The 26,405-nt window shown below is 40.2% G+C and overlaps 1 protein-coding gene across 4 annotated transcripts in view; it reads right to left on the reverse strand.

The window, feature by feature from the left end:
- The window catches only part of PLPP1 (phospholipid phosphatase 1), a 92,061-nt gene that overhangs the window by 24,741 nt on the left and 40,915 nt on the right, over positions 1–26,405 (reverse strand). For all 4 annotated transcript variants that reach the window (XM_033163755.1, XM_033163757.1, XM_033163756.1 and 1 more), the window contains one exon: positions 24,126–24,406. In XM_033163755.1, coding sequence (XP_033019646.1) covers positions 24,126–24,406 — 281 coding nt within the window. The remainder of the gene's footprint in view (positions 1–24,125; positions 24,407–26,405) is intronic.

Consider the following 26,405-nt stretch of genomic DNA (forward strand, 5'->3'; position numbering starts at 1 on the left):
CCATCTTGTCCATGATCTTGTCTAATCCACTTTTAAATCAATCTACAGTAAATTGGCAACCATTTCTACATCCTTATGATAGCAAAGTCAGTTGACTGTGTGCATAAGTACTTCCTTTTATCCTGAATGTTCCAACTGCTAGTACCACTTCCTAGTCCACTTAATATTCCTAGGTTTTATTCCACAGCTTGGGGAGGATGTAGAAATAAATAATCTGTGTATGTGTAATATTTTCCCATAGGGAATTTATGGGGTTCCTTGTTACCAGTCCTGTGTGGTACATTTAAGATTAACCAACTAGGGCTGCAATCCTGTATATATTTACCGGGGGGACTGAATGCCCATGGAATTCAGAGGGCCTTACCCTCTGAGTAATGTACAGTTATTGTGACATGAATACACACTACAAATTGTGAAAGCAAGGACTCTTTCTGAAGAAAGACCCTCAGTGCTAAGTATTTACAGAATTGCAATATTTAAGTGTCCACTATTTCTTTGCAAAGGAGTAGGATAGGAAAAGAACCAGAACAGGTGGAAAAGAACCTTGATTTTTTTAAATCCCAGCAGAGAAGCAATTGTGGCAGCAGGGACCCGTTCTGAACCAAAATAAAACTTTTTTTTCAGTTTAGTAAGGTGTTAACTGTGAAATAGTTATGCTTAAATGTCTACTATAGTATATTTGCAAGGGAGGAAGTTGGGGGGGGGGAACCAGAACTTGGCCACAACCCTGTGACCTCTTAGTGGCCCCACCAGATCGAGTGGGCATCAGCTGCCATAACATACAGGCCAAACTGTAATGCTTCCTGAAACTTAACCAACACATCTATTGTATTGTTCACTGCTTACTGTGATTCTTGGAATTATTGTTGTCCTTATGTTGGGACAGGCTGGTTACTATCTCTGCAACTTACTGGAAGTATAGTACCACAGAATACCAGGAATAATTTCTTCAACAGGAATGGAGTATGAATTTCTTTTTTAAAAGCCAAACATGAAAGATAAATATAGATGTGTGTTTCTTATTCTTCAGGTTTTCAGAGTCACAACATGATTTAAATAGTTATGCATTCTTAAAAAGAACAAACTGCACAGCATATTCTCTTCTTAAATCATTAGGACAGGCCATCTTATGCTCAAAGTACAAGCACAGATTCCTGAGAACAACTATAGCAACCACTCTCAATTCATGTTCTATGTATTTACTTACATTTGTAAATAACCAGAGTATCACAGTGAGTTCATGATTTGTAATTGCTGTGTGTACAAAAAAACAAAAGTGTTTCTCTATAACTGTATTCTAAGATACATTAAGAGAAAACAAGCTAATCACCCACTATCTCCTAATGTGATACATGATACAAGAGAAAACATTGCCAATTTTCTGGGGTGGAAAATAGATTTCCCATCCTCCTCTGTGGCTTAATACAGAAATGACTTTTCCAAGGACACAGAGACTACAATGAAGCAAAGGTTAGAACACAATGGTCATATCAAACATAAATGAGAAGTCAGCCTTTCTGGCTTATCATGGTTTACTGACATCAAGCAATGATCTTCCCTTGAGCAAAACAAGCAAACAAAAATCCCAGGAAGCCTTGGCTTTGTGTTACATCTGAACTAGGATCGTGGTTTGTTTCTCCCTAGCAAGTCAATGGACAGTGCTCTCGAAGCTACTAACATGAGTTTGGCCAAACTACGAGAGGCAGTGAAGGATAGGCGTGCCTGGCGTGCTCTGGTCCATGGGGTCACGAAGAGTCGGACACGACTGAACGACTGAACAACAACAAAGCAAGTCAAGATTGCTAGTGAACGTGGAGCAATGGTTTGTTGTTGTGTTGCTGATTGTAGCTTGTTAGGGAACAGCAAAATACAATCTCTGGTTAGGAGGTAACATGAAGCCCATGCGTCCTGGTTTGTTTCTGCTCTTCACATTAAGGGAGGAGTGAAGTGGGAACAATTGTACCTGCATGCTGCTTGTTCTCAATAAATCATAACAAAGCAGAAAGTCTGGTTTAATGTCCTGTGAAAACATGGCCAACAGAGTTTGTTTTCTTTCCATAAATAGCTTTCTAGCAGAGTTCCCCACCTCACCCTCAATGAGAAAAGGAATATAGGTAACTGGATCCAGAATACAGAATTCTTACAAAACTTACAGATTGCATTAACGGGACTGTTTATATGCAACATGGACTGTTTAAGCACAGTTTAAGTATTTGGTCACAGCATTTCAGAACATTTTGCTTCAGCAGTACAGTATGGAGTTCCTGCAAATGCCCATCAGTGGGAATTAGGCACCTGCTTTTAAAGGACATTTTAAGCAATTACTCCCCTTAAGATTCCTCTGTCAACCACATCCAGAAGCTGTGTTCAGCTGGTTGCCAGGGGTCTGCTGGACTGCAAATGCTAATTTTCTCAATCATGTGCTAACCTGCTAAGCATAAAGCTATTTTCACATTTTCCCAGTAAAAGTAAGATTAATTGGTATTTTTAAGAACCCAAGGGGTGTATAATTCAGTGTACATCATGCACTCATTTTGGCACAACTGCCATTAGCTGCTAAAATAAAACGGAAGTACTGTGGCTTATCAACAATGGGACTACTAAATATGAGAAGTTTGTACTCTTTCCAAGGTTTACATTTGAACCAGACCTCATGTGGAATCTATTTTAAAATGACATTTCTGCTACAAAGAGCACCTCTGAGCATGTGCATGATAGATTAAAGAATGCTTTTGCTCATAAGAAATGTACTACATGAATATTAGAGCAAGCCTGTAGTTCTAACCCCAGAACTATAACCACAATCCAAGCTAACGGAAGACGTAAAGTATGGATTTTTTTTTCCAAAAGCATTATTTCAGAAAGCTGACTTAAGTGAGCATTTTTCTGTTTCTGTTTTAAAGAGCCAGCATTAAACAACACCTTGCCCTGAGTAATGGCCATATCTGATGGATCAGCCCTCAGTCTATCTAGCCCAGCACTCCTGTCTTCAGCAGACACTGGCAAATGGCCTATTATTTCTTAAAAGCCATCTACAATATATAGGACAACACAACACTCCATATCACACTAATGATCATTGCAATGTCTTTTCGCTTTTAAGAAATGCAATCCAGCAACTGAAATTGGGCCGGCGGGGGGGGGGGGGAGCATTTAGACCAGATGACCCAGAGTCCTTTCCAACTCTACAATTCTATGATTCTATTATTCAGAATTGACTTTGACAATATTGCCACCCTCAATGGGAATGTTACTGGTGATCATTCAAAATTTCTTACTTGGGCCTCAAAGCAACAGGTATACAGCACTGGCTGCTTCCTGTAACCAATATTTTTGAGTTCTCCTCTATTAAAAACATCAGTTTCAAAAACTTGCGTTCCATTCCTGTCATTTGTGATTCCAGAAGGGCTGAAAGAAAACCACCCTTCATGCTTCTGAAGGCACCATTTCCTATGCAGCAAGTCCTCTGAAGTTACAGGCAAACCCTTTATCAAATTGAAATATTTGCAAAATGTTATGAGCTACCCACCAATTCATCTTCCTAGTCAAAACTGACCCGAACACCTGGTTAAACAACTCTGCAGAGCTATCTCTGGAGAAACTTTTTGATGCATGCTGCAATTAAGAGTCTGTCAGGCTGGATCAGGATTGCAAACTCCATTTTTATGCTTGATTGCCAAGTACTGCCTCAATTGCACTAAATGCAAAGAAGCCAATTAATCAAGCCTCCCACTACTCATGATTGTTTTGCTTTTGAACATATATAACCTAAAAACTGAAGCAATGTTTTCTGTTCTCCAACTTAAAGACAGCAAATTTGAAAACATCTGAAGATCTTATTTCAGTGCTCTGTATAAAGAGAAACTCTATCCCTATCCTGGCTTGCGCCTGAAAATAGTTTCCAAAATACAGAGATGTATTACCTCAATAGCAAAACCCTTGCAGGGTTCATTTGATGAGAAAGACAGAGCTACCTTCTATTGTAGGCCGTGAAATTGTATCCTGAACAAACTACTAGCTTCCACCCATGGTATATATGAATATGCATCGCTCACCTCAAAGACTCCCATACACGAAATCCAACAATAAATCAGATCTGCAAGGTGCTGGTTGAAACCATTCCACAAGTTCAAGTGGAACTTTGGCATATTATAGGAGAGTGGGCGTCCAGCCCTGCTGGTAGGAGCCAAGATTTCTGTTACAATTTCTGAGAAAATGTCAGCATGGATATCACTCTCATTCAAGACCACTACTAAAATCACAGACAATGTGGAGAACTCAAAGTAGCAGTTTGCTTTAAATAAAGTAAGCCAAGAGAGCCAGAGCAGTGTAGTGGTCAAGTGCTGGACTAAGAGCTGGGGGGACCAGGGTTCCAGTCCCCACCCAGTTATGAAGCTCACTGGGTGACCTTGGGCCAGTCATTGTTTCTTAACTTAACCTACCGCACAAGGTTTGTTTTTGAATTGACAGATTGACAGTACACAATATTCAAAACAATTACAGTCTTTCTAAGTCATATATGGTTATATATAACATGGAATATGTAACAATATAAAAGGAAAGAATAAAATAAAAAAATAAAATAAACAAATCTTATGCACTCTTCAATCTTTTGAAATATGTTGTTGTTGTTTTTAAATATGTTGCACAGGATGGTGTATTGCCACTATGAAGAGTGCTATATATTCACATACCCAGCTGGAATACTATTAGAGGAGAGAAATTTACTCTGTTGTTAGCTGAAAATGACAATCTTTTAAAGTTGCACTGTGTTTCCTTTTATCAAGTTTTTAAATTGGGAACTATATTGAGTTATATGTAACATGTTTAGAAAAGCAGATTATTTTAAATTCTATATATTATTAAATAAATTAATAAGACCTCAAGTGAGGCAGATACGTTGTTGAACAAAGCTGGAAAAATAAATATCTGGGTGACAACAATTAAATTAGGGGAAGCGTATAAGGAAATGTATCATTACTCTACATCCAACTTCAAAAATGCATTCTAGAAAACAAAACAAAAAGTGGGGGATGCTATAATTGTAACTTGTCTGAAGTAGCAAAACCTCCCTTTGGAGCACTTTTTCCATATATGCAATATTAATTTTATTTTGAATATGTAAATTTTCTCCATGTTTAAACTGGAACAGTCAGTTTAACATTTATCACCCTAAATAAATAGAAGCATCCAAATGAATTTAAACTGAAATTTAGATTTAAAAGGCGGGACACCAACAACAGCAATAATACACATAGGTAAAGGTAAAGGGAGCCCTGACCATTAGGTCCAGTCATGTCCAACTCTGGGGTTGCGGAGCTCATCTTGCTCTATAGGCCAAGGGAGCTGGTGTTTGTCCGCAGACAGCTTCCGGGTCATGTGGGCCAGCATGACTAAGCCGCTTCTGGTGAATCAGAGCAGCGCACGGAAACGCCATTTACCTTCCCGCCAGAGCGGTCCCTATTTATCTACTTGCACTTTGACGTGCTTTCGAACTGCTAGGTGGGCAGGAGCTGGGACCGAGGCAACGGGAGCTCACCTCGTGGCAGGGATTCGAACCGCTGACCTTCTGATCGGCAAGCTCTAGACTCTGTGGTTTAACCCACAGCGCCACCTGGGGTCCCTTTAATACACATAGGTAGAAGCATCAAAATTTTATATATCACTCAGTTAGCAATTGTTAGAGTTCAGCTTTAATTTAAATAATCTCAAACTGTTCTTTGTAAATGGAGTTTTAGCCCATAATTACTAAAGTAACATTAGTTGGAATTAAAAGCAAGAAAGACAGCTTTGAATGATTTGGGTGGAGGGGATTAGGAGACCCAAGAATATCAAACTAGCCAAAATGAGGCAAGAGACTTAATGGAAAAGGACATTTTCCTAACTCGATGAGAGATGGATAATCAAACCATTTCCCCTAGAAGAGACTTGGATTTAAACCAAAAGGAGAGTTAATCTCTTGTGCAGTTCAAGGAGGCTGGACAAGATCATCCCTCTTAAACAATGAAGTAGCAGAGGCATTTCGTGCAAGCAGCACAAGTGGTTCCAAGCTGGAAACCAACTGCAGCATTAGCACACACTGGCGTGTAAGCAGCACACGAGCAAAGGTCATTGCAGAGATTGGCAATCAGGCCGGAGAGCAGAGCCAGAGAGAACATGGCTGAGCAATGAAACTCCTGGCTGACTCCAGCTGCCTGCTGAATGCTGGCCCCCACCCAGGCTTCCCAGCACAGCTCAGTTCCCTGGCTCCAAAGGACTCCCTGGCTGCCTAGTCTGATAGGGCCCTAGCCATACCCCAGCTTCTTTTTCTGAAAACCTTTAGAATTACATTTTGAGTTACCGGGTATTCAGGTATATTAGACTCAGAAGAAGATTTACACACACACACACACACACAACACAGAGAGAGAGAGAGAGAGAGAGAGAGAGAGCACATTCCAACGTCATCACATTCCTGCTATATTTTCCTACTTGTCAAACCCCAGGATTTCTTCATTTCCCACTGCCCCAGCTCTCCTTCCACTTGAAATATTCCTCCTCACTCACCCTATTCATCATGCTCTTCCTCTTTTCCAATAAACCTCTAACCTACCCCTCAATTTTCGTTAATCTTCTCCTCTCTCCTCTTCCTTCATATTCTCTCCTATTACATTCCTCCTTTAAATGTTAATGATACAAATTATTTTTATAATATACAGTATTTTATTTCAACTAGATAGATAGATAGATAGATAGATATGGTGTGTATGTATGTATGTGTATACACACACACACACACACACACACTCACACTGGACTGTAATAAAACCTCCAAGTAGTTTGCAAGAGATATTAAATTATCGTTTAAAAACAAGTAATTAAAAACATTTAAAAGATTAAAATAAAATTCACAGTAAAAAAATGCAACACATCAACATGGAGAGGCTTGCCTGATCAAAAATGTTTTAAGCAGGTGCTGAAAAAAGGTGCCTGCCTGGTGTCATAGCTAAGGAAGTTTCAAAATGGTGGTGTTCCCACACTATAAGATCAATTTCTACAACTGCAAAAGTAGTTTTATGTGGCAGATCAAAGCAGTCAAATGGGATAAGTTGATTCTGCAAGTAAACTGGTACCAAGCTGTTAAGGGCCTGTGTATTAGGTAGGATCAGAAGCACTGTAGCGTAGTGCGCCCAATTCCCAGAAGGATACCATGGTATTGAAATCTGCAGAGAGATCAAGAAGCAGCAGCAGCAAGGTCACACACACCCTGTCTCACTCTCAATCCCATGGCCAGGCCTGAAGACGGATTGGAATGGATTTAAATAAAAAGTTATTGAGAATGGATTACTGTGCCCAGACTATCTCTGTCCAGCAGCAACCATAGCTGGGGATAAGCATGCCTCGCCACTGATGACACAAGGGTTTCAGTCAAAAGGTGGAATCTAGCCCTAGCCCCCAGTATATGCATGTTATTTCAGGCATAATGCAACCCTATCAAGAACACTTAATTCCTGGACTGAGGATAACACAGCATCTGTATTATCAGGATTCAGTTTTGAATTAGACACCCACTTCCAACTCATTGCAGTGACCAGACACTGGACCAAACGTGCATGACCTCACCTGATTAAGATGACAAGAAGAAATAGAGCAGGGTGTCATCAGTATAGTGGTAGCACCCAATATGCTACTGAATTTGGTAGCATATATGCGTGCCTGACAGTTGTGACAGTTATTAACCTACCATTCACTTCTAAGAACTGAGAGATAATCTATACCACTTTAACCATCCATGACACCCAGAACAGGACACTGTAATATACAGCAACTGACATCACCACTTGATTTACCGTAATCAAGTTACCCACTGTAACCTCAAGTCTGCATGGGTAAATTATTAAATTTGTTGTAATATAATCCTTTGGAAACTCAGTGTTTCATCCTGCAAAAATTTAAGTATATTCATCTAAGAGGATCGTTTTGAGATATGTGGCATAAAAGCTTCCAAAATGCTAGAAACCCTGTGAAACTGTCAGCAAACATTTGTTACTGAAGAGTTAGCTGTGAAGTAGAAGAGTCCATAATTCACTGGTAGAACAGATACTCTGAATGCAGAAGGTCCCAGTTCAACCCCTGACTACTCCAGATAGGGCTGGTAAACACTCCAGTCTGAAAAACCATCCATGTAAACCAGAGATACGAGTAGTCGTTGTGTCCAGATGTTATTGAACTACAAAAAATCCCCTTCCAGAACGATCCTGCTCCTGAAATAAGAAAACACCAGACACAATACATCACATAATTTTGGATTGCCCTCTTCTCAACACCCTTTGCAGAGATCTCCTAGTGACTCCCTTACAGCTTAAATATTGATTTACAAGAGTCTGTAATCCAATATTTGTTGAGGGGTGATACTCCCAAATTGCCTGATTTACTCAATGGTGGCTATCTAGTCTTTCATTTATTGGAGTGATTGGATTATGTGATTCTATGATTTTGTTGTTTAAACTTATGCCAATAAAGGCCAATAACAACTACAACTCCCATCATTACTGGTCATAGGCTGGGGCTGATGGGAGTTGAATTCCACAACTTCTGGATTACAACCATATTGGATACCATGTTGGCTACCCCTAGTGTAGACAATACTGAACTAGATGAACCAACTGCCTGCTGACTCAGTGTAAGGTAGATTCCTGTGTCCTTATGTGAAGTAACTGACATATTTAATGCAGGGTTTTTTTTTGGAGCGGGCAGCAGGGGAAAGGAAAGGAAGGGGAAATGTCATTTGCACAGGCAGAATTCCATTGTGCAAATGGGCTGACACACTTGGATGTCACCCAGTGATTTTTTGTTTGTTCTTAGGAAGCACATGCAACAAGATAAATAAGAAAGAAGTAGGGTAAATTTCAACTAGTGCCCCTCACACAGACCTCTTTTGTTTGCCAGCTGGACTATTCATGGAAAAAACAAGTACACAAGGTCAAGTCAAGTGCTGCTGCTCTGCTTTCCTTCAGTGTTATAGTTACTATGCTGAGAAGTTGGATCAGCAAGTCTAGGAATGCTCAACTTAATATACCTGACCTTTCTACAAAAGAACTGGGGTGTATCATTTTCCACTATGAAAATGTATACAATTGGCAATACAAATCCCATATTAAATCCTAAAAATATTTTAAAGTGTATGTAGCACGTACGCCAGAGTTATTTTAGCTTCCTTCCAGTTTTGATGTTAGCACTCTAACCTCACCTACAAATAGAAAAGTTTTCCCTGGTTAAATTTTGTTGCTCTACCCTCCTGTAATACTTAAAGACACATTATGAACAGATGGGCACCTTATGCTAAAAATATATGTTTATACCTGCATTTGCTTTTGGCCATTTCACACATGACCCTTCCCTGCCATGGGTACAGAGAAAAAAAGGAGGAGAGCATAGCCATCATGCATGACCAGTTCAAATGGGTGTATTGTGCTATGGCTAAAATAAGTGGCTGTTTTAGTGGTGCACCCTTATTAATGATTTCAGCCATTTAAATATTTTATTAAATTAACTATTTGGTGCTTTAATCTGAATATATGTTATATGTTGCCTCTCTTCCTGGAAAGTGACTTTGAGAAAACCAATGGCTTCTCTGAAATATAAGGCAGTATACGATTTAACAAATATTACCACACATTGCTTTAACATTTCCTTTCTCCAATTTGAAAGCACAGCACATGCCCTATTAAAAAGTAAACCAAAACACTTAAAAAAAAAAAGACAAGGCTATCAGTATTGTGGAAGATCCACTGAAGAGAGGCAAATATACAGTTCATCCAATCACTGTTGGATTCAGCCATCTGCTCTTACTGTTAGAATGAAAGCAACTATAGTGCCACTTTGAATGACAAATTTTTTTTATTACCGTATACTGAGATATACACTGGATGAGAAACCAGCTTAACTGAACAGGGAGTTAAATGCAGCTTTTGCACAGACAAAAACTAGACAACTTGTTCTGAATCTGAAGGTAGCAACACAGTTATTTTTTTAGATCAGGTGAACTGCAACCCTGGGGAAATGTTATTAACATGAACTATTTATATTTACTGAAACATTTGTTGAAGGCTGATTTCAAAATAACCTTACGTACTTTGCTCCCTAGATGCTTCTTCTTCTTCTTTTTAAGTTTAAAAATACCAAGTGCCCTTCCTTAGGCCAGACAAAGGCGATTTAAATTTAGATGTGCATATTTATGTGCAGTTGTGGGAATCACTCTTTCAGTAAGGTTTAAAGTTGTATGTTAATTGCAGTAAGACAGCTCATGTTAGCACAGCAACTTAAAAAAATATATAGACCAATGCTTTGAGTAAAATGAAAACTGACACCAACATTTAGACATTATGGACATATAAAACATATAAAAAAACTTTAAGTAACAATTTTAAGATATTCTGGCCACTCAACGTGCTCATAAAGCTGCTGTTGAAACAGCACAAGCAAACAGCCCAAATAAAACTTCTCACTTTTACGAGCAATCCAGCTTCTCCCATAGGAATCATAACTCTGGACATAATCCAGCCAATTAAACACTCTCCGCATTGATTTCAATGGACAAGAATTAAAAATGTGGTTGTAATCCTATGCCTTTCTAGAGAGTAAATTCTACTGAACAGGACTTACTGCTGGCCAAAGATGCTTCAGACTATGCTGCAAATCTATCTGTTAACAGAAAACTGGACTTTAACTTAACTTTCATTGGATAATGCTCTTTGAGGTAAACAGCTTTGAAGGTTGCATTAGGGACAAACTCAACTGTAAATAATGTGTAAATATAATCTTATAAAACACATATACACCACTTATGAACAGAGTCGTGGTGTAGAACTAATGCAATCATTAAAGTGCCAGCATCTGTTAAGTTTCATTCACCTGGACATCTGTGGGCATATCCACATGTTCACAGAAGCAGAGTGCCAGTGCTAGTCTTGGATATTTTGGCATCTGTTGCAAAACGTTAAAATCACACTTGCAAAGCCCTTAGCATTTCAATGAGCTTCTCACCAACAACAGATGTCAACCAGATCTTGGTCACAGGACTTTAATGGGGAGCCAAGTCTAGAGGGATGGAGGAGTAGAAGTATGTGGCACTGCAAAAACCCAGGTGCTTTGCTGTTTTTCCCCCTCCCATGTTATGTGAAGCAACACAGGACAGGCACTTCTAAAATTAACAGCTGTTGAGTCTCACAGCAGCAAGCACATATTTGTCTTAATTGGCATTGCATTTCAATTGCTAGCTGACACTGTACTGCTTTTACTATAAGCAAGATTTAGTCAAGATGCTCAGAATGGATGTGGCACCCACAGGGAAAGAATCCCCATTGCTTTCCCCCTTACACTTGGAAACCTCCCATTTTCCCATTTTGTTATTATTAAATGTTTATATATTAAAACAATGCTATGAACAACAGAAAAACAAACAAAATGCAGATATAAGGTAATGGATACACAAATATAACATCAAACAAAATTTACAGAACTGTATATGTGAATATCTCATTATTTATAAATGCTATTTAGGCCACATAAATATAAACACCTATTGGAACATGAGTAATAAATGTTTTTTATGTTTATTATCAACAAATATTGCTATATCCCCTAGCATATACTTTGTACTTTTTTACTCCAGTAGAGAAAAAACCAACTAGTTTTTCCAATTACCCGGTAATTTATATTTTTGTCTGCCTTAACCTTCTCAAATTTTCTCTATTTGTCCATATAACCCGGGGACAATGCTACACACAAAAAAACCTGTGTGTGATACTTCGCTATATGATCTGGCTAGGGGAGGGGCAACAAGTAGAATAATTTGAGGGAAAAGAGGCAAGGAGAAAGAAAGAAAGAAAGAGAAAAGAAGAAAAAGAAAGGAGAGAAAAAAGAGAAAGAAGAAAAGAAAGAAAGAAAAAAAGAAAAAAAAAAAAACGAAAAAGAAAGAAAAGAAAAAAGAAGAAAAAGAAAAAAGGAAAAAGAAAGAAGAAGAAAAGAAGAAAAGAAAAAGAAAAGAAAGAAGAAGAAAAGAAGAAAAAAAGAAAGAAAGAAAGAAAGAAAAGAAAAAAGAAGAAAAAGAAAAAGAAAGAAGAAAGAAGAAAGAAAGACCACAGCTCACTTCCTTAAGATAGTCAACCTATATAAAGCAGGCACATGTTCTGAAGGGGACTCAAAGCAGCTGCCACCACCATGGGGCTTTTCTTGGTTTTGTCCTTCTCGGCAGCTTATTTCTCTTCAAAATTCAGACTGGTAAGTTAGTTCTACATCTGTTTTGTCTTCCCTCCCCAACACCTTCAGTGTAAGGAAAACAGGGCTGGCTTCTGATTCACAGGATCTCTGATATCCCTCGATACCCAACCAACCTGCATCCTACAAGACTTACCCCCCTCTTGTCAAGTTTGCAAAACCTGGCTGTCCAGCCATTCCCCATTTGAAGGAGTTACCACTGATTGCTAATGGCAAGTAGGTAGAATCTTTGCTGCTGTTAAAAGATTTCAAATTCAGGCAGGTAAGTTGGCATGTTGGTTAAGTTCAGAACATGCATTGAAAGGGGCAAATATGGCCACAGAAAGTGTTGCAGCAGAGGCAATGCTACTGCCAACAGTGTGCCCCAAAAGGGATGTCATGGCAGCTGGGCGAGAGCTAGGCCAGCCATGGATCCAGCTTCTGGAGAAGGGCTGATTTGGACACCTCTGCTGCACCAACATAGAGCTAGTACAGCAAAAGATTGCGGAAGCTGCCCATTTTCCACTGTGGCTGGCAGGAGGCACCTTCAAGCCACGAGTTAGGACTGCTCTGCCAAGGCAAAACTTTATTTTGCTTCTCTACATAATTTATATCCCACAGCAGAAATGTATGTTTCCAGGGCAGCTAATGAAGTAGCACAATAGAATAAATGTGCAATACTTAAAAAAAAATGAAATAAAGGATACAAAGGAAAACAGGAAGAGTCCGTTCAATTAGACTGCAAACTCATAATTATTCTGAATTAAAAATTAGCAGTTCTTAAAGCCTAGGAAAATGGAATGTTTTTGCCTGGCAACCTGTATTAAATTGATTATACTAAATTCAAGACAGAAGGGACAGAGCTACTTCAATTGCTGGGGAGGGGATGTATCTGAAAAACCTACCCTGCAAGAAGAAAATAAGCACATCAGGTAGAGAGGTTTTAGCCCAGCACTACCTCTGCCATGCTAGCTTCTACTTGCAGGGGGCTTTTAAAGTACAGTATCTCAGAGGGATTTTAAAAATGTGATCACCTCTTCCATCTGAAATGTTACAGATTATCCACTTTTCCCCACTTCATTCTGCTGCATCTGTAAAGCTAGACAAAAAGAGAACTGATTGGGAAAACACGCAGACTGAACAAGGTTTAAGCATACATAATTCCATGTAAACTATTGATATTTAGGTACTTGCTATTTATTAAATTTCTGTTAGTTTAATGGGACTTGGGCCCACCCAACATTTTCTTTATAGCATCTGGAAAGTATAACACCACAGAAAAGAATTCTCAGTTCTATGTCAATGTTCTATTTTCAATCATATGGCCGAAGTCCCATGTAGGTGGGATGAAAATAAAACCCTTTTCCATGCTGGGGTTTTTACTCAAGAGGAGATCCACTGAATTAATGGCCAATTAACTTCAGTCACTTAATTCCCATGGGTCCTACCCCTGAGAACAGTTAGCTGACTACATTGTGGGTCTCCCAATCCCACAGGTGTGATTACTTCTGGGCTGCTGCATGGATGTGATGCAGGCTCATAAACGTATCTATCTGTCATCAACTTTTGTGGGAACAGCATTAAACGTTTGCATGCCTATGCAGATCACACCATTGCAGTTTTGAGCAGCAACTATGCCAAAAGTGTTTGAATTAGGCTTAAGGAGCATTAAACTGATGTCCTAATGTTCAGCATGCCAATTGAATCAACATGAAATTCCATTGATGTGCTATCAGCATGTGCTTTAACACAATTACATTATCCTTTCTCTAACTGAAGCACAGCATATATAACACCATTTGATTAGTGTGTCTAATTCTACTTAGGTCAATCGGCAGATATAACTGGGGGTAAAGAATCAGTTCCACACTCAAGACCTTATATGGCTTGCCCTGATTATACATGTCGAAGGTAACACATCCTTATGCGGAGGTACTTTGATCAAAAGGAACTGGGTGTTAACAGCAGCTCACTGTTTCCCGTAAGTATAGAGAAGTATGTCTATTCTTCAAAGTTATTCCTGGTATCAGTTTTGTTGTTATTCTGTCAGGTCACAGCTTTTCCCTCCTAGTGTGAGCTGCTAGTAGTAGCTGCCTGCTGTAAGATCAAGATGAGAATGGCAAGAAAATCCATCAGATCAGGGTTGGGCAACTTGTGGTACTGAAGAATAGATATTGCAGGACTCCAACTTTCATCAGCCTCAGCCAGCATGGCCAGTATAGTCAGTAATGATGGGGGCTGTAATCCAGCAACATCCAAAAGGCCACTCTGCAGTAAATCATGGATTCGTGACTTAAAGTGCAATGTGATATTGCAGTGCGGGTTGAAAATCTGGGTAACATTTATTTTGTGGTCCCAAGTTCAAAGCAGTGCAGATTATTATGAAGTTACCACTTTTACAAAGGACACACAATTGCATGTCACTTGACTACTTAGTATTTGTGGCTGATTCACAAATGCATGCACATAAATTTGATTTTCCAGTGCTTGAAAGATTAACTGATGACTCACAGTTCAATGTGTACGCTTTATCTGTTGGCATTTAATCTTTAATGGCTGACATCACAGGTGCAAGCCAACACTTCATGATGATCGAAGATGAAGATGATTCCAGTAGGAATGTAATGTTTTTCCCCTTTGGTTGTTGTGCTAGTCAGTATACTGAGACCTGTAGGTAATTTACTGGTACAAAGCTGTAGCAGCTATTTTACAAGAGAAGTGGTTGATGATGTTTTATCAGCCAGCAAACTCCTGCAAATAACTTCTCCAGAGTTCCTCAAACTGTTGATTTCAAGGACAGGGAACAGAACCATTTATAGACCCAAGTTCATAGTGTTTAAAACAATGGAGAAAATTAATGAACTACTTTATAAAAATATAGTGTGAATGAAGCTTTTTTAACTTCTAGAAGTCTTAACTGATAGGTCTAGAGCAGTGTTTCCAAACGGGGGCCATATGCCCCCCTGGGGCCCCCCAGGATGATTCCAAGAGGGCCCCAGGTGAAAAATTTTTTTGGGTCAATTCAAAGGTCAAAGCTATTCAATGAAGGAGGTCAGATGCACCTCTGTTTGAGGGGGAATTCCACAGCCTAGGGCAGTGGTTTTCAACCAGTGTGCTGTGGCACCCTGGGGTGCCTTGTATGATGGTCAGAGGTGCTGTGGGCAACACTGGCCTCTGTCCCTCTTTCCTTCCCCTCCTCCTCTGATGCCCTCTTACGTCTCTGCCTCCCAAAGGCTTGCACAGCTGTTTGTTGCAGCAGCCCTGGCTACAAGCTCCCCGGTGAATGATGCTTCTGGGGCTGGCCAGAGGGTGCTTCCCAGGCCCCTGTAGGGCAGTGTCAGGAGGCAGCTATCTTTGGGGCAGGGGGCAGCAGCTAAGAAACCAGGGGCGGCAACTGTGGCTGCCCAGAGGACTCCCAAGTAGAGGGGAGAGGGGCTGAGGGAACTCTCCACAAGGGAGGGTGTTCGAAAAGAGGTGAGGGGCTGCCAGCTCTGCAGGCAAGGGGTGACATTACTGGGCTCCTGAGCCCACAGGGGTGCTGCAGAAAGAATGTAGCTGGTCAAGGGAGCCGTGAACTCAGAAGGTTGTGAAAACCTCTGGCTTAGGTTCTCCTAGAGACAATACAATCTTCTGGGTTACCATCCACTGAACTTCCAAGGGCAGCAGCACTACCAAGTGGAATCTCTGCTGATATTAACAGCCAAGAGCATCTGTTGGGAAGGAGGCAGTCTTTCAGATATTATGACGTATTCTGTATCAGGAAACAGATGCTGGCTTTCTGTGCAATGCTCAATAGACTTTGGCTTCTCAACCACACAGTAAGCAATGGGGTATTATATCCTGTACTATTTAAATAGACGATAAAGTTCAAAATGGATAAAAAACAGCGAAATCTTACATGTTTATTCAGAAGGGCCATTGTGGGCTTACTCCTAATTAAGTATGTTTCAGACTGCAGCCTAAGTATGTAGTATGCAGATTGTGAAATGTACTGTATGACAGCATAGACTCAAGAACATTGTGTAAAGCACAGGAGAAATATTAATGCACTTGCTAGAAGCAAATGTAGATCAAACCTTTGATCTTTTTATCTTTTCAGAAAAGAAAGGAAAAAATCAATTCCGCAAGCAAGAGTTTTTCTTGGTGCTCATTCACTAATTGGGGAACAACAACAACGACGCATTAAAATTATTGGAAGATATGGTCACCCACAGTATAATGAAAAGACAATGGAAAATGACATTATGCTTTTGAAGGTACTTTTAAATTGAATGTGAATATTCTGGGGGCAAAAAATAATTTTATACTTGTCTTTCTAAATATCTTTCTTGTCAAGTGAAGAGGATGCCTAAAATTTTAAATACTGAAAAAATAAACCTATGCTGCCAATACTATAGTAAACAGTATACAGTAAGCAGCACATAAACGGCGCACGGAAATCTACCAAACCATTCCATGTTCTGAATCCTATATTAGTAATCCAAAAATAGAGAGGACAATGTGAAAATCTAATAAAAAAGCCACAAACAGAAAACTCATTCAAGTTAATGCACCGGAAAATTTCAGTCTTTAAGTTCCTTTAGCCAGGCTCCTGTGGATATTGACGAAGGTAAGTCCAGTCAGATGAAATATCAAAGATGTTACGCCACAAATGTTAGACAGGGTGCCGGCGTTTGTCCCCTGTTTCGTCCATTGACAGTTTCGGGCTTCTTCAGTAAATTCCTTCCCAGGGTTTACTGTATTTTCATACATTCAAATTTACATGTTACATCTCATCTTGACTACAACGTTTAATCTTCTTCAGAATATTCTGCCTCAAGGCATTTAGATAAATGAATAAATGCTTAAGCCAAGAAACAACTTAGCATATGAAGTTGAAAGTATGTAAATATACCAAAACCTTGAGGCAGAATATTCTGAAGATTATTAAATGTTGTAGTCAAGATGAGATGTAACATGTAAATGTTTACTATGAATTTTAAATAGGCAACAGTGCAATCAATGCACATGTCTACTCAGAGGTAAGTCCCACAGAGTTCAATGGGAAACATAATACAGCTTAGTTGGTTATTCAACTAGAAAGCATAGGAAAGTGTTAGTGTTATTCTTTGGCAAAATTAGTGATCATCATCTGGCTGTTCTTATTCAGCCTGCTTAGTTATATGAGTTTTCCCAGGAGACTTGCCAAAGCCTGAGCTTAAGCAACTTCCACAAGAAGCATAAAGCAGAGCTTCCTCCTCTTTAGTCTCAATATTGCCCTTGTAGAACTCAGCAACAAGGATGGATACAAAAATAGAATTAGTTGGCTCTGCTTGTCATTGGCTCCACCTACTGTTGGTCTCCCAGCCCTCAGCTCCACCAAGCCCAATGGGCACCACTGACATGTCATTAGAGACTGATGATTGGTTTCTCCTGCAGATTTTTTTTAAAGTAGCTGAAGGCTGAATCATTTAGATAACTCAATATCATATAGTATAATAGTAATATTGTACAGGTGCAGCTGTGTAGTTAGGTAGGTAGGGCTTTCTGACCTTGGAACTATTAATTCCTGATTCTTGGATCTCTGTGATCCTCCATGAATCTGTAGTAACTCTACCTGTTTGTCATTGAATCATTAGGAGAAACCAATGTTGTACATTATATTACAAATATGTTACGTCTTACAATGTACTATAAAATAAAAGGAAGTATAAATGAGATCATTCAATTGTGCTCTGTTTATAGTACTATTTCCCTTTATATTCTTTTAAGATGAAGAAAAGTGCGAAGATTGACCAACATGTCAAATGCATTGAGCTTCCTAGCACTTCCAATGATGTTAAGGCAGGAACACAGTGTCTAGTGGCTGGATGGGGAATTACTGGTAACAAAAGAAGGAATATATCCACTATGCTTCGTGAAGTTAATGTCACTGTTATTCAGAGAAGTGTCTGCAATGATGAGAATCATTATAAGCATTCAATGTATGTTACAAGTAACATGTTGTGTGCAGGAGATGACAAAGGAGGGAAAAGATGCTTGTGTGGTAAGTGTTTTTATTTACCAATTCTGTCTTCCTTGAAAAAGCTATCAACTGCTTAAATAACTTAACCATCTACCTATCCACTGTTTGACAGATAAATAAATTGTATTTAATCAAAGTCACATGTGTGGTCTATGAGATATTGAAAGAAGTGTACAATAAACTGCAGTGCAATCCACAGGTTTACAAGGAAATAAGTTCTAATATATTATGAGATACTTACTGTAGGAATGTATATTAGGGTTGCAATCTTAAAAGTTAATGAACAAAACCTAATGAATAGGAGGAAAGATCACCTGACATTTTCTTTTTCATTCATTATTACAGTAGCACACTTGCACCAAAAAGAAACCGTCAAACAAAGAACCAAGAAAGCCTCAATTTGCAGCTCCACCAATTAAAAGTTGCCCTTGCTAATTAGAATTGACTCTCTGCTCACTTTGATTAATTTCTGATTAAGGAATGCCAACCTAGTTAAAAGATGAAATAATAGCCTCAGCTTTTGTGTGTATGGCATCTTGCCTGGCAGATCTGAGAATTTAAGCTACAGTTGTATATAGCAGTGGGGAGCCAACATAGTGCCTTCCAAATGCTGTAGGACTGGAACTCCCATCACTCCCAAGTCAGCATGGCCAGTGGTGAAATCCTTCCTCAATTATCAGCATTTATTTATGCATGCAGCATTATCACCTATTTAGCCCTTTAGCAAAAAAAAAGGGGGGGGGAGAAAAAGCAAAAAGCAGATCCCTACGCAAGAATTTCTAAATAAATTAGAAGTGAGGCAATCAGTTTTGAGTAAATATGCATGTGATTATTATGTCCTTCTGCACCCCTATGGACACTTACTAAAGTGTGTCCTCCATAAGAGGGCACATGTTGCGGTGCAACCTGGCCACCTGACCCAGTGTTGTGGTGTTGTGGGTGGGTAATCTTGGATCAGCCACAACCCCTGATAGGTGGGTCTCGTGTTGCTGGGGTGCAATCTGAACCAATGGGGTCCTGAGAAAGAGCAGCAATGCAGGACCTATATAAGCCATGCGAGGCTACTGAGCTTCCTCTTTGAGGCTATTGCATCGGAACACCCTCCCACCTCTCCCTATATTTAGGGCTTGCGCTTGACCTTGCTATGCTGTCATGTGTCGTCTGTCATTGGGACAGGGGCACGGCAGGAATTTTCCCCACTTGGCTGGTGCCATTTGGGTTTCGCCTGCCGCATAGCAAATAGTCACAACTTGTAAGTTGCGGATAGGCTCTGGTTCATGTGATAGGCATGGCACGTGATGTGGCCACGCCTATGCAAATGTAGGATATTCTGGTACAGGAATCCAAGGACTCACTGGTTTGGTGTTCCCCGAAAGGGGTTCGGCCCGCGCCCGAGTCCAGGGGACATTAGGTCGGCTGTTTGGTGCTCCTTCCATCAGCTGTCCCTGGTGTTCATCCTTGGCTGTCCTTAGAATGTGGCTCTGAGACAGCACTGCCTGCAAGGGTGCAGGGAGATAGTCGAACCAGAACCTATGCAACCACTCACTTGATTGTAATCAATAAAGTTGTGGCCTAAATTCTGCCAAAAACCAAACCAAATATCTGTCTCCCGTGTAAATTTATTTTGGGGAAAGGTAAAAGGTCTAAACACGCAAAAGCCAGCCACACTAAATTCAGTCGAACTCACTTCAGGGCAAACATGGACAGGATTATGTTGGATTACATTTTTTGACTTCTAACCATTTCATAGAAGTTTTCTCACTTGTTTCAGACATTAAAAAATGTGAATGTTGAATGCATCACTACATATAACATTATGCTGAACTCAACTACTCTTTTAGAATCAATAAATGCAAGAGCTGGATTTTTCAAAATGGTAACATGTCTCCGTTTAATCTTTCCTCGGGGTGACTCTGGTGGTCCTTTGATATGCAATGGGAAGCAAAGAGGCATTGTCTCCTTTGGTGCTAAATCAGAATGTGGAAATGAACGCTACCCTGGTATCTATACTCTTCTCACAGAGGACTATCTTGCCTGGATAAGAAAAATCACAGAACCTTTTACAGGTTGAGCACTTGATGTTACGATTCTTTTCCAGATACTCATGAATTAAACCTCTCTTTTTTTCTTTCTTTTAAAAAAGAGAATGTGATTTAGTTTATGCTAATCTCATTTATTTCTGTAGCTGTAGTGCCCTATATGTAGCTGGTTTAAAGTGATGAGGAACCTGTGGTGTTTATGGACTGCAAATCCCATCTTCTGTGAACACTGGCCCTGACGGCTGGGGCTAATGAGAGTTGGAAGCCAACAGCATTTGGTTCACATCCCTATTGCACACTGCAAAGCTGCTTCCTTCATGTGTAAGAATGCCATTTGGATCTCATGCAGGGCCGCCTTAAGCATATCTGCCGCAGTGGTGCAAAGACCCCCCCCCCCGAGTTGTTGACCTTTTTTTAGGGAGCTAAGACCACCTTATCTCTGCTTGGGAAAAGAAAACAGGAAACATAAATAAAGAACCAGTAAACAGTTAGGATGCAGCTTAACTTTATCAGAAAAGCACCCAGCCAATTTGGTTGCCAATAAATATTCCTGCAGACATTTCTGAGATCATGGTCTTTCCAACTAGTGGCTTTAAATGTTGTGATGATCCTATGCCCTTTTAAAATGTGGTTTTGGGAGTGGGGAGCAGGGGCGTAGCAAGGTAAATTGGTACCCGGGTGCAAAAAAAATTTTTGTCAACCCCCCCCCCAAACTACAATGCTTCATCCAGGCCACATCATAGAAACGGCTCCCCCTCCCCTTTTAATTTCGTGGGGAGGGGAGAGCAGGGTATCCTTATCAGCCGCACTCAATAGAAATCATACCCCACCACATACCCAACTATTAAAACTCCCTCTTGCCAAGTGGCACGTGGGGGGCAGGCACAGCGGCGGAGGAAGCCTCTCGGCACCGCCCATAGGGATGACATGGGAGCTGCCCAGGAGGCAGCAAAAGAGGATGTGTGGCTGGGAGGGATGCAGTCCTTGGCTCCCCCCCCCCCCCCACAGCCACCTCCGTCTCCTCCTCCTCCTCCTTTCGGGGCAGGGCTGGGACTTGGAGCCTCGCTGGAAGCCAGAGAAAGCCTCTCAGCACGGCCCCTTGACAGCCCTACGCCAATCCCAGGCACACAGGGAGGAGCTGGGCAGCTACCACAGTGCCTCACTTGGCCCCAAACTCATGCAGAGCCGCAGCAAAAGAGCCTGCTCGGCGCCCCAGGAGCCCAGCGCTGTGGCGATATGCGCCACTAGAGCCAACGGTTAAGATGTCCCTGATCTCATGTGTGTTTATAAAGCTGGGGGAAATGTGCTTTTCCACTATAGAAGAAACTACTTACACAGTAAGCGTGGATGAATGTGAAAGAACCCTCTCCTCAAATGGCCAGTGTGAAAATTTTGCAAAGAAGTTGGGACATGTCTCCTATTGTACAGGAGCTGATGTCTGGGTATTCATTCAGAATTAACTGCATGGTTACTTACAGTGCCATGCTAAACATAGCTACAAGATGTACAAGATGGCAGCCCAGCCTTTGGTTTAGGATTGGCGTGGGCAAAACAGTGTTGTTAAGCCTTTAACTGCTGACTTCCCGTGGTAAACATGAGGGTTGCCCAGGGATGGGGGTGGAGAGCAAACAATGAATGCACTCTAATTTTGTTTTCTGCCAGTACATCCCTTCTCCACCATAGCAGCCATTGTGTGACTGGGACACACAACACTCAAAATATATGTCCACTAGTCCAAAAAAGACCCAATATAATTATCTCCCAAATTAGATAAGACTGAAGGTGACATAGAGCTTTTCCAGTTTTGACAAATCATCATTTAAGCTGCTGTTAATAGGTGAGCTATCAGTTCAAAGTCTTCCTCTGGCATGATGTCCTTAAAATAAAAAATATTACTACAAAAGGTCCCTTAGAAAATCAAGATTCTAAAGGCTCGTTATGTCTCTCAGTTCAGATTCCCAGAAAGTCCTAATTACAACGCACTCACATTAAATGAAATATATACAGGCAGCGCGCATCCAACTGACACACAACCACCAATGTGTGGGTCCTTTTGGACCCAGAAGAGGGCAGAATGGGGCAGAATGTATTGGGGGCGTAACAGGGCAGAATGAGCTTATGCGTGTGGGGGCCACGAACAAAACCCCTGCAAAAAATGGTTGCAGCCGGTATGCATTAGGTGCACCAGTGCTCTGTGCAACATCAAAATTCAGCACATACCCCACCACTTGCCTTCTGTCCTAAGTTGATGCTGCAGTGCCCTCAAAGCTTGGTGCCCTGTGCGGGCAAACCAGTCATGCTTCCCTTCAGTGTATGTGTGTTATATCCTTAAAAATTCAGACAGAGAGTTAAGTCAAAGAATATTCTTCCAAATCTGAACTCATTTTTCTAATGGTACATGAGTACAGATATCTTTCTAATCATATAGTTATACTAATTTAATTATATGTCTAACCTGAAGAAAACATTTAACACAAAGTTTGTACTTCTTAAATGCCTAGGCTGGGGTTTAACAGGAAACCAACAGTTCCCACAAGCACAGCTATCCTTCAGGTTGCCAATCCCCTAGTGATGTGCTGCCACCCTTTCAATTCAGTTTTATACCATTAAACCCTTGCCTGTTTTAGAATGAACTTCATTTTACTGGCAAGCACAACAGCCAATATTTATTATTTAAAAAGTATGCTGATCTTTATTTACTAAGACATTATAGTTGTTGACTACATCCTCCTAAGATCCAGAGACTTGTGGACTGCAAAGCCTTACCTAATGTAAATCAATGGTTTAAGTTAAGTCTATTGCTTTAAATAGGTCTATCTACTTTAACTAATGGTGGAAATCTCCCAGAGTTGGAATGCCCCTCAAAGATCATATACCCCCTTTGTTAGTGCAGAAAAAACTGCTGCAAAGAATCACTCATAGGTAGCCTTCCAGCCTCTGCTGAAAAATTGCTAATGAAAGAGTAGACACGACCTTCCGATGATTTTCCACAGTTAAACAGCTTTAGTCTTCCTGAGGCTTAGTCAAAATCCCCTTTCTACTAATTTGAGCCTGCTAAAGTGAAAAAAAAGTTCTACAATCTACATGACACCTCTTCAAATATTTAAATATAGCTATCATATCATTTGGCTATCATATCACCTCCCAATTGTCCAGGTTAAATATAACCAACTCCATTCTAGTTTCAAGAACTGTAACCCAAAGAAGTACTTCTGGCACAAATCTTCTGCCCAAACTTCTGTCCTCTCATTTTTCAAACTTGTTTTGCCACATGGCACTAGGAGTGTGGAGGAGAACAGTGTTGGTCTACAAATAACTCAAAATGTTATCTTGGATACATGAAAACATCTGCATGATTCTTTGGTGTCCTTCATCAGGATCTGTAACAGCTTATCCTACACTTACCTGTGCCATCCTGCTCTTGATGATGCCATTACATCAAAAGGGACAACCGGTGATCAAAATGCTGATGCAGGCTTAATAATGCTACAGGATTTGCTTCCCACTCTTTGTACAGCTGAGAGTGCTGCATCGCTGGGATCTTAATATGTGGACTGACAGCAACTGCAGCAGCTTGTAATTATTTGAAATCAATTAACATAATGAATTCAGGAAAATGCATTTTCCGTTCATGGAAGCACTTACCTCAGCAATACATTCTGCGTGCTGACAGTAGACAAATATGAGTTCATACACTGAGCTATACTTCAAGTACATCATCACCACAAAATTCACTTCTGCTGGGATCAGTACCCCACTTAGAAAGTAGTTAGAATTTTCACTTCTGCCAGGAAATTTCATCATACAAGTCTTCATGCCAAAATATCTTAAATTAACAGACTCACCTCGCCTCATTAATCTTTGCTTTGTTTCCAAGGCATTTGAAGTTTTCAATGTAACCTGCACTGCAGTTGATCCGTGGCCAATCTGGTACACATATGTCCAGAAAGTGAGGCCTCAGTCTACCTATAGAGTACTTGGCAATGTCCGTAAGAGACTGGCTAATAGCTGCGCCAAAAATGAATGTCCCAAGGGCTTTGTAAAGAGCGGCAATATAGTTGTTCCGCACAAATGAATTGGAGTGCAAGCGGTTGTAATACACAGAAAGTGCCTCTCCTACGATTATCTGTAATAGGAAAAAAAGAAACCAGAAAGACATGAGTTAAAGAAACACCATTAAAAGTAAAAAGGAGGATATCTGATATAAAAATTGCTCCATACATGGGTAAATATGGTGAGGTTTCTTAGTTCATTTTATTGATTTTCAGGATAGGTAAGTTTGATTTTTGACTATGTGAAATTTAAGTAATAATAAAAAGAACAAACAATTTCTGGAAATCATTTGGATGTCTGGTTCGAATGGCTGAGCCAAAAATCATTGAAGTAAACAGGAACCTCTGTTCTTTTCTCATTTGATTATGAAGCAAAGGTTTAATGAATGAATGGAAGGCAACCCTTCACCTTTTTTTCCAGAGACAAAACCTTTCCCACACTACTTCACAAAAGACCCAGTAGTAGCACCCGCAGCACACAGCACATTTTATTCCTCATCAAGTTTCCACTCATTCTTAACCTTCTACACAAAAGAAATAGTTCCTTTGCCAAGAACGTGATCATTCTGGAAACTCAGGAACCAAGTTTAAGGGTTGGACAAGAACACAGTTGCCAGGGTTGCTAAAGGCCAGATTTTAACATGGGAACCTCCCATGTTTCAGCAAAATGGAATATTTTAAAAGAGCATCCTTCCTCCAGGATGTGAAGCTTTACTGAAACAATAATAAAGGTGCTAGATTTGGAAATCTACAGGAAGATACAGCTTTGTAACTTTACTGTTATGGGGGAGGTGATGTTCAAATTTAAGCAAGTTGATTGCATGAGAAACATTTATGCTTGTTGTTTCATAACTGGGACTAATTTTAGTTTCTCCTCTTAAAATAGAAGTCTGTGCACAACATAATAGGAAACAATTCTAAACAGTAGTTGATCCACAAGCAAGGTTAGAGAATCACAAGAGTGGGTAATTTCCAGTTAAGGCAGGGATGGGGAAACTCTGGGAATTCAACTGCAATCCCCAACAGCCCCAGCCAGTTTAGCCAGTGTCAGAGATTATGTGAATTGTAGTCTAACAACATGGACTACAAGTACCTGACTGAAATTATGGTGGTTAGAAGATTTTCCCCTTAATGAAAATCTCTAGCCAAGGCTACATGACAAAAATCTACTTCTACTAAAATGAACACAATTCCTACTGTGGCAGATGTTGGATATGCACATTGGTTAGCCATCTGTCACCAACATCTCAATATGCTGCAAGTGCATCAGTAGGGCATCATATACAATAGGATCACAAATGTTTACTAGGCCTTTAAGATATCCAAAAGCTTGCATTTTAGATACCATATGATTAAATAAATATTTAGGAGCCTGAAACAGAATATAGGGAATAGTGGGTTATACACCAACATCCAGAACATCAACGACAGAATTTGATTTTAAGTATCACCACCACCCAAGAATAGCATTTATTGCATTTACAAGGGCATAAACTGGAAGATATGTTTTCCATTTGTACTTAAATCTCTGTGGATTCTAACGTTAATAAGAAGCCTTTCCACAAAACCAATGGCTAAAAGATCTCTCAGAATTCACATTCATTCATCAACATGAAGCATCCTACAGACCTTACATGTGTAACTAGGACCTGGATGAATACCATAGGCTCTGTAAAGACAGGGCTATTCACCAGTTTTGCTTTCCTTTCTTTTGGAGGGGTGAGTGGGCAATGGGAGCACTTATTCCAGGCCTCATACAAGGAGGTAACCACAACAGCAGTGAGGAAAACTGACTGATGCAGAGAGAAAGAAGCCCCCCAGGCCTTCCAGAGTCTTTAAAAACTAGTCAGGATCAGAGTTCTCAGTGATAAATTTATGCAAAACATGGTGTGATATGCTATGCAACATGCCAAGATAATCCACCTGATAACAGTTATATATTTGAGCATGGCTGCTTCCTGTGCTTCCATCAGCCCCACAGGTGGTGACCCATTTGTATACAGACCTTCCAGTAACATGTATACCAGTCATCTGAGATAGAATTCTTGGAAGCTGGTTTAGGAGATGCCCTAG

This window comes from Lacerta agilis, chromosome 11 (assembly GCF_009819535.1).
Source record: "Lacerta agilis isolate rLacAgi1 chromosome 11, rLacAgi1.pri, whole genome shotgun sequence".
NCBI classification, from domain to species: Eukaryota; Metazoa; Chordata; class Lepidosauria; order Squamata; family Lacertidae; genus Lacerta; species Lacerta agilis.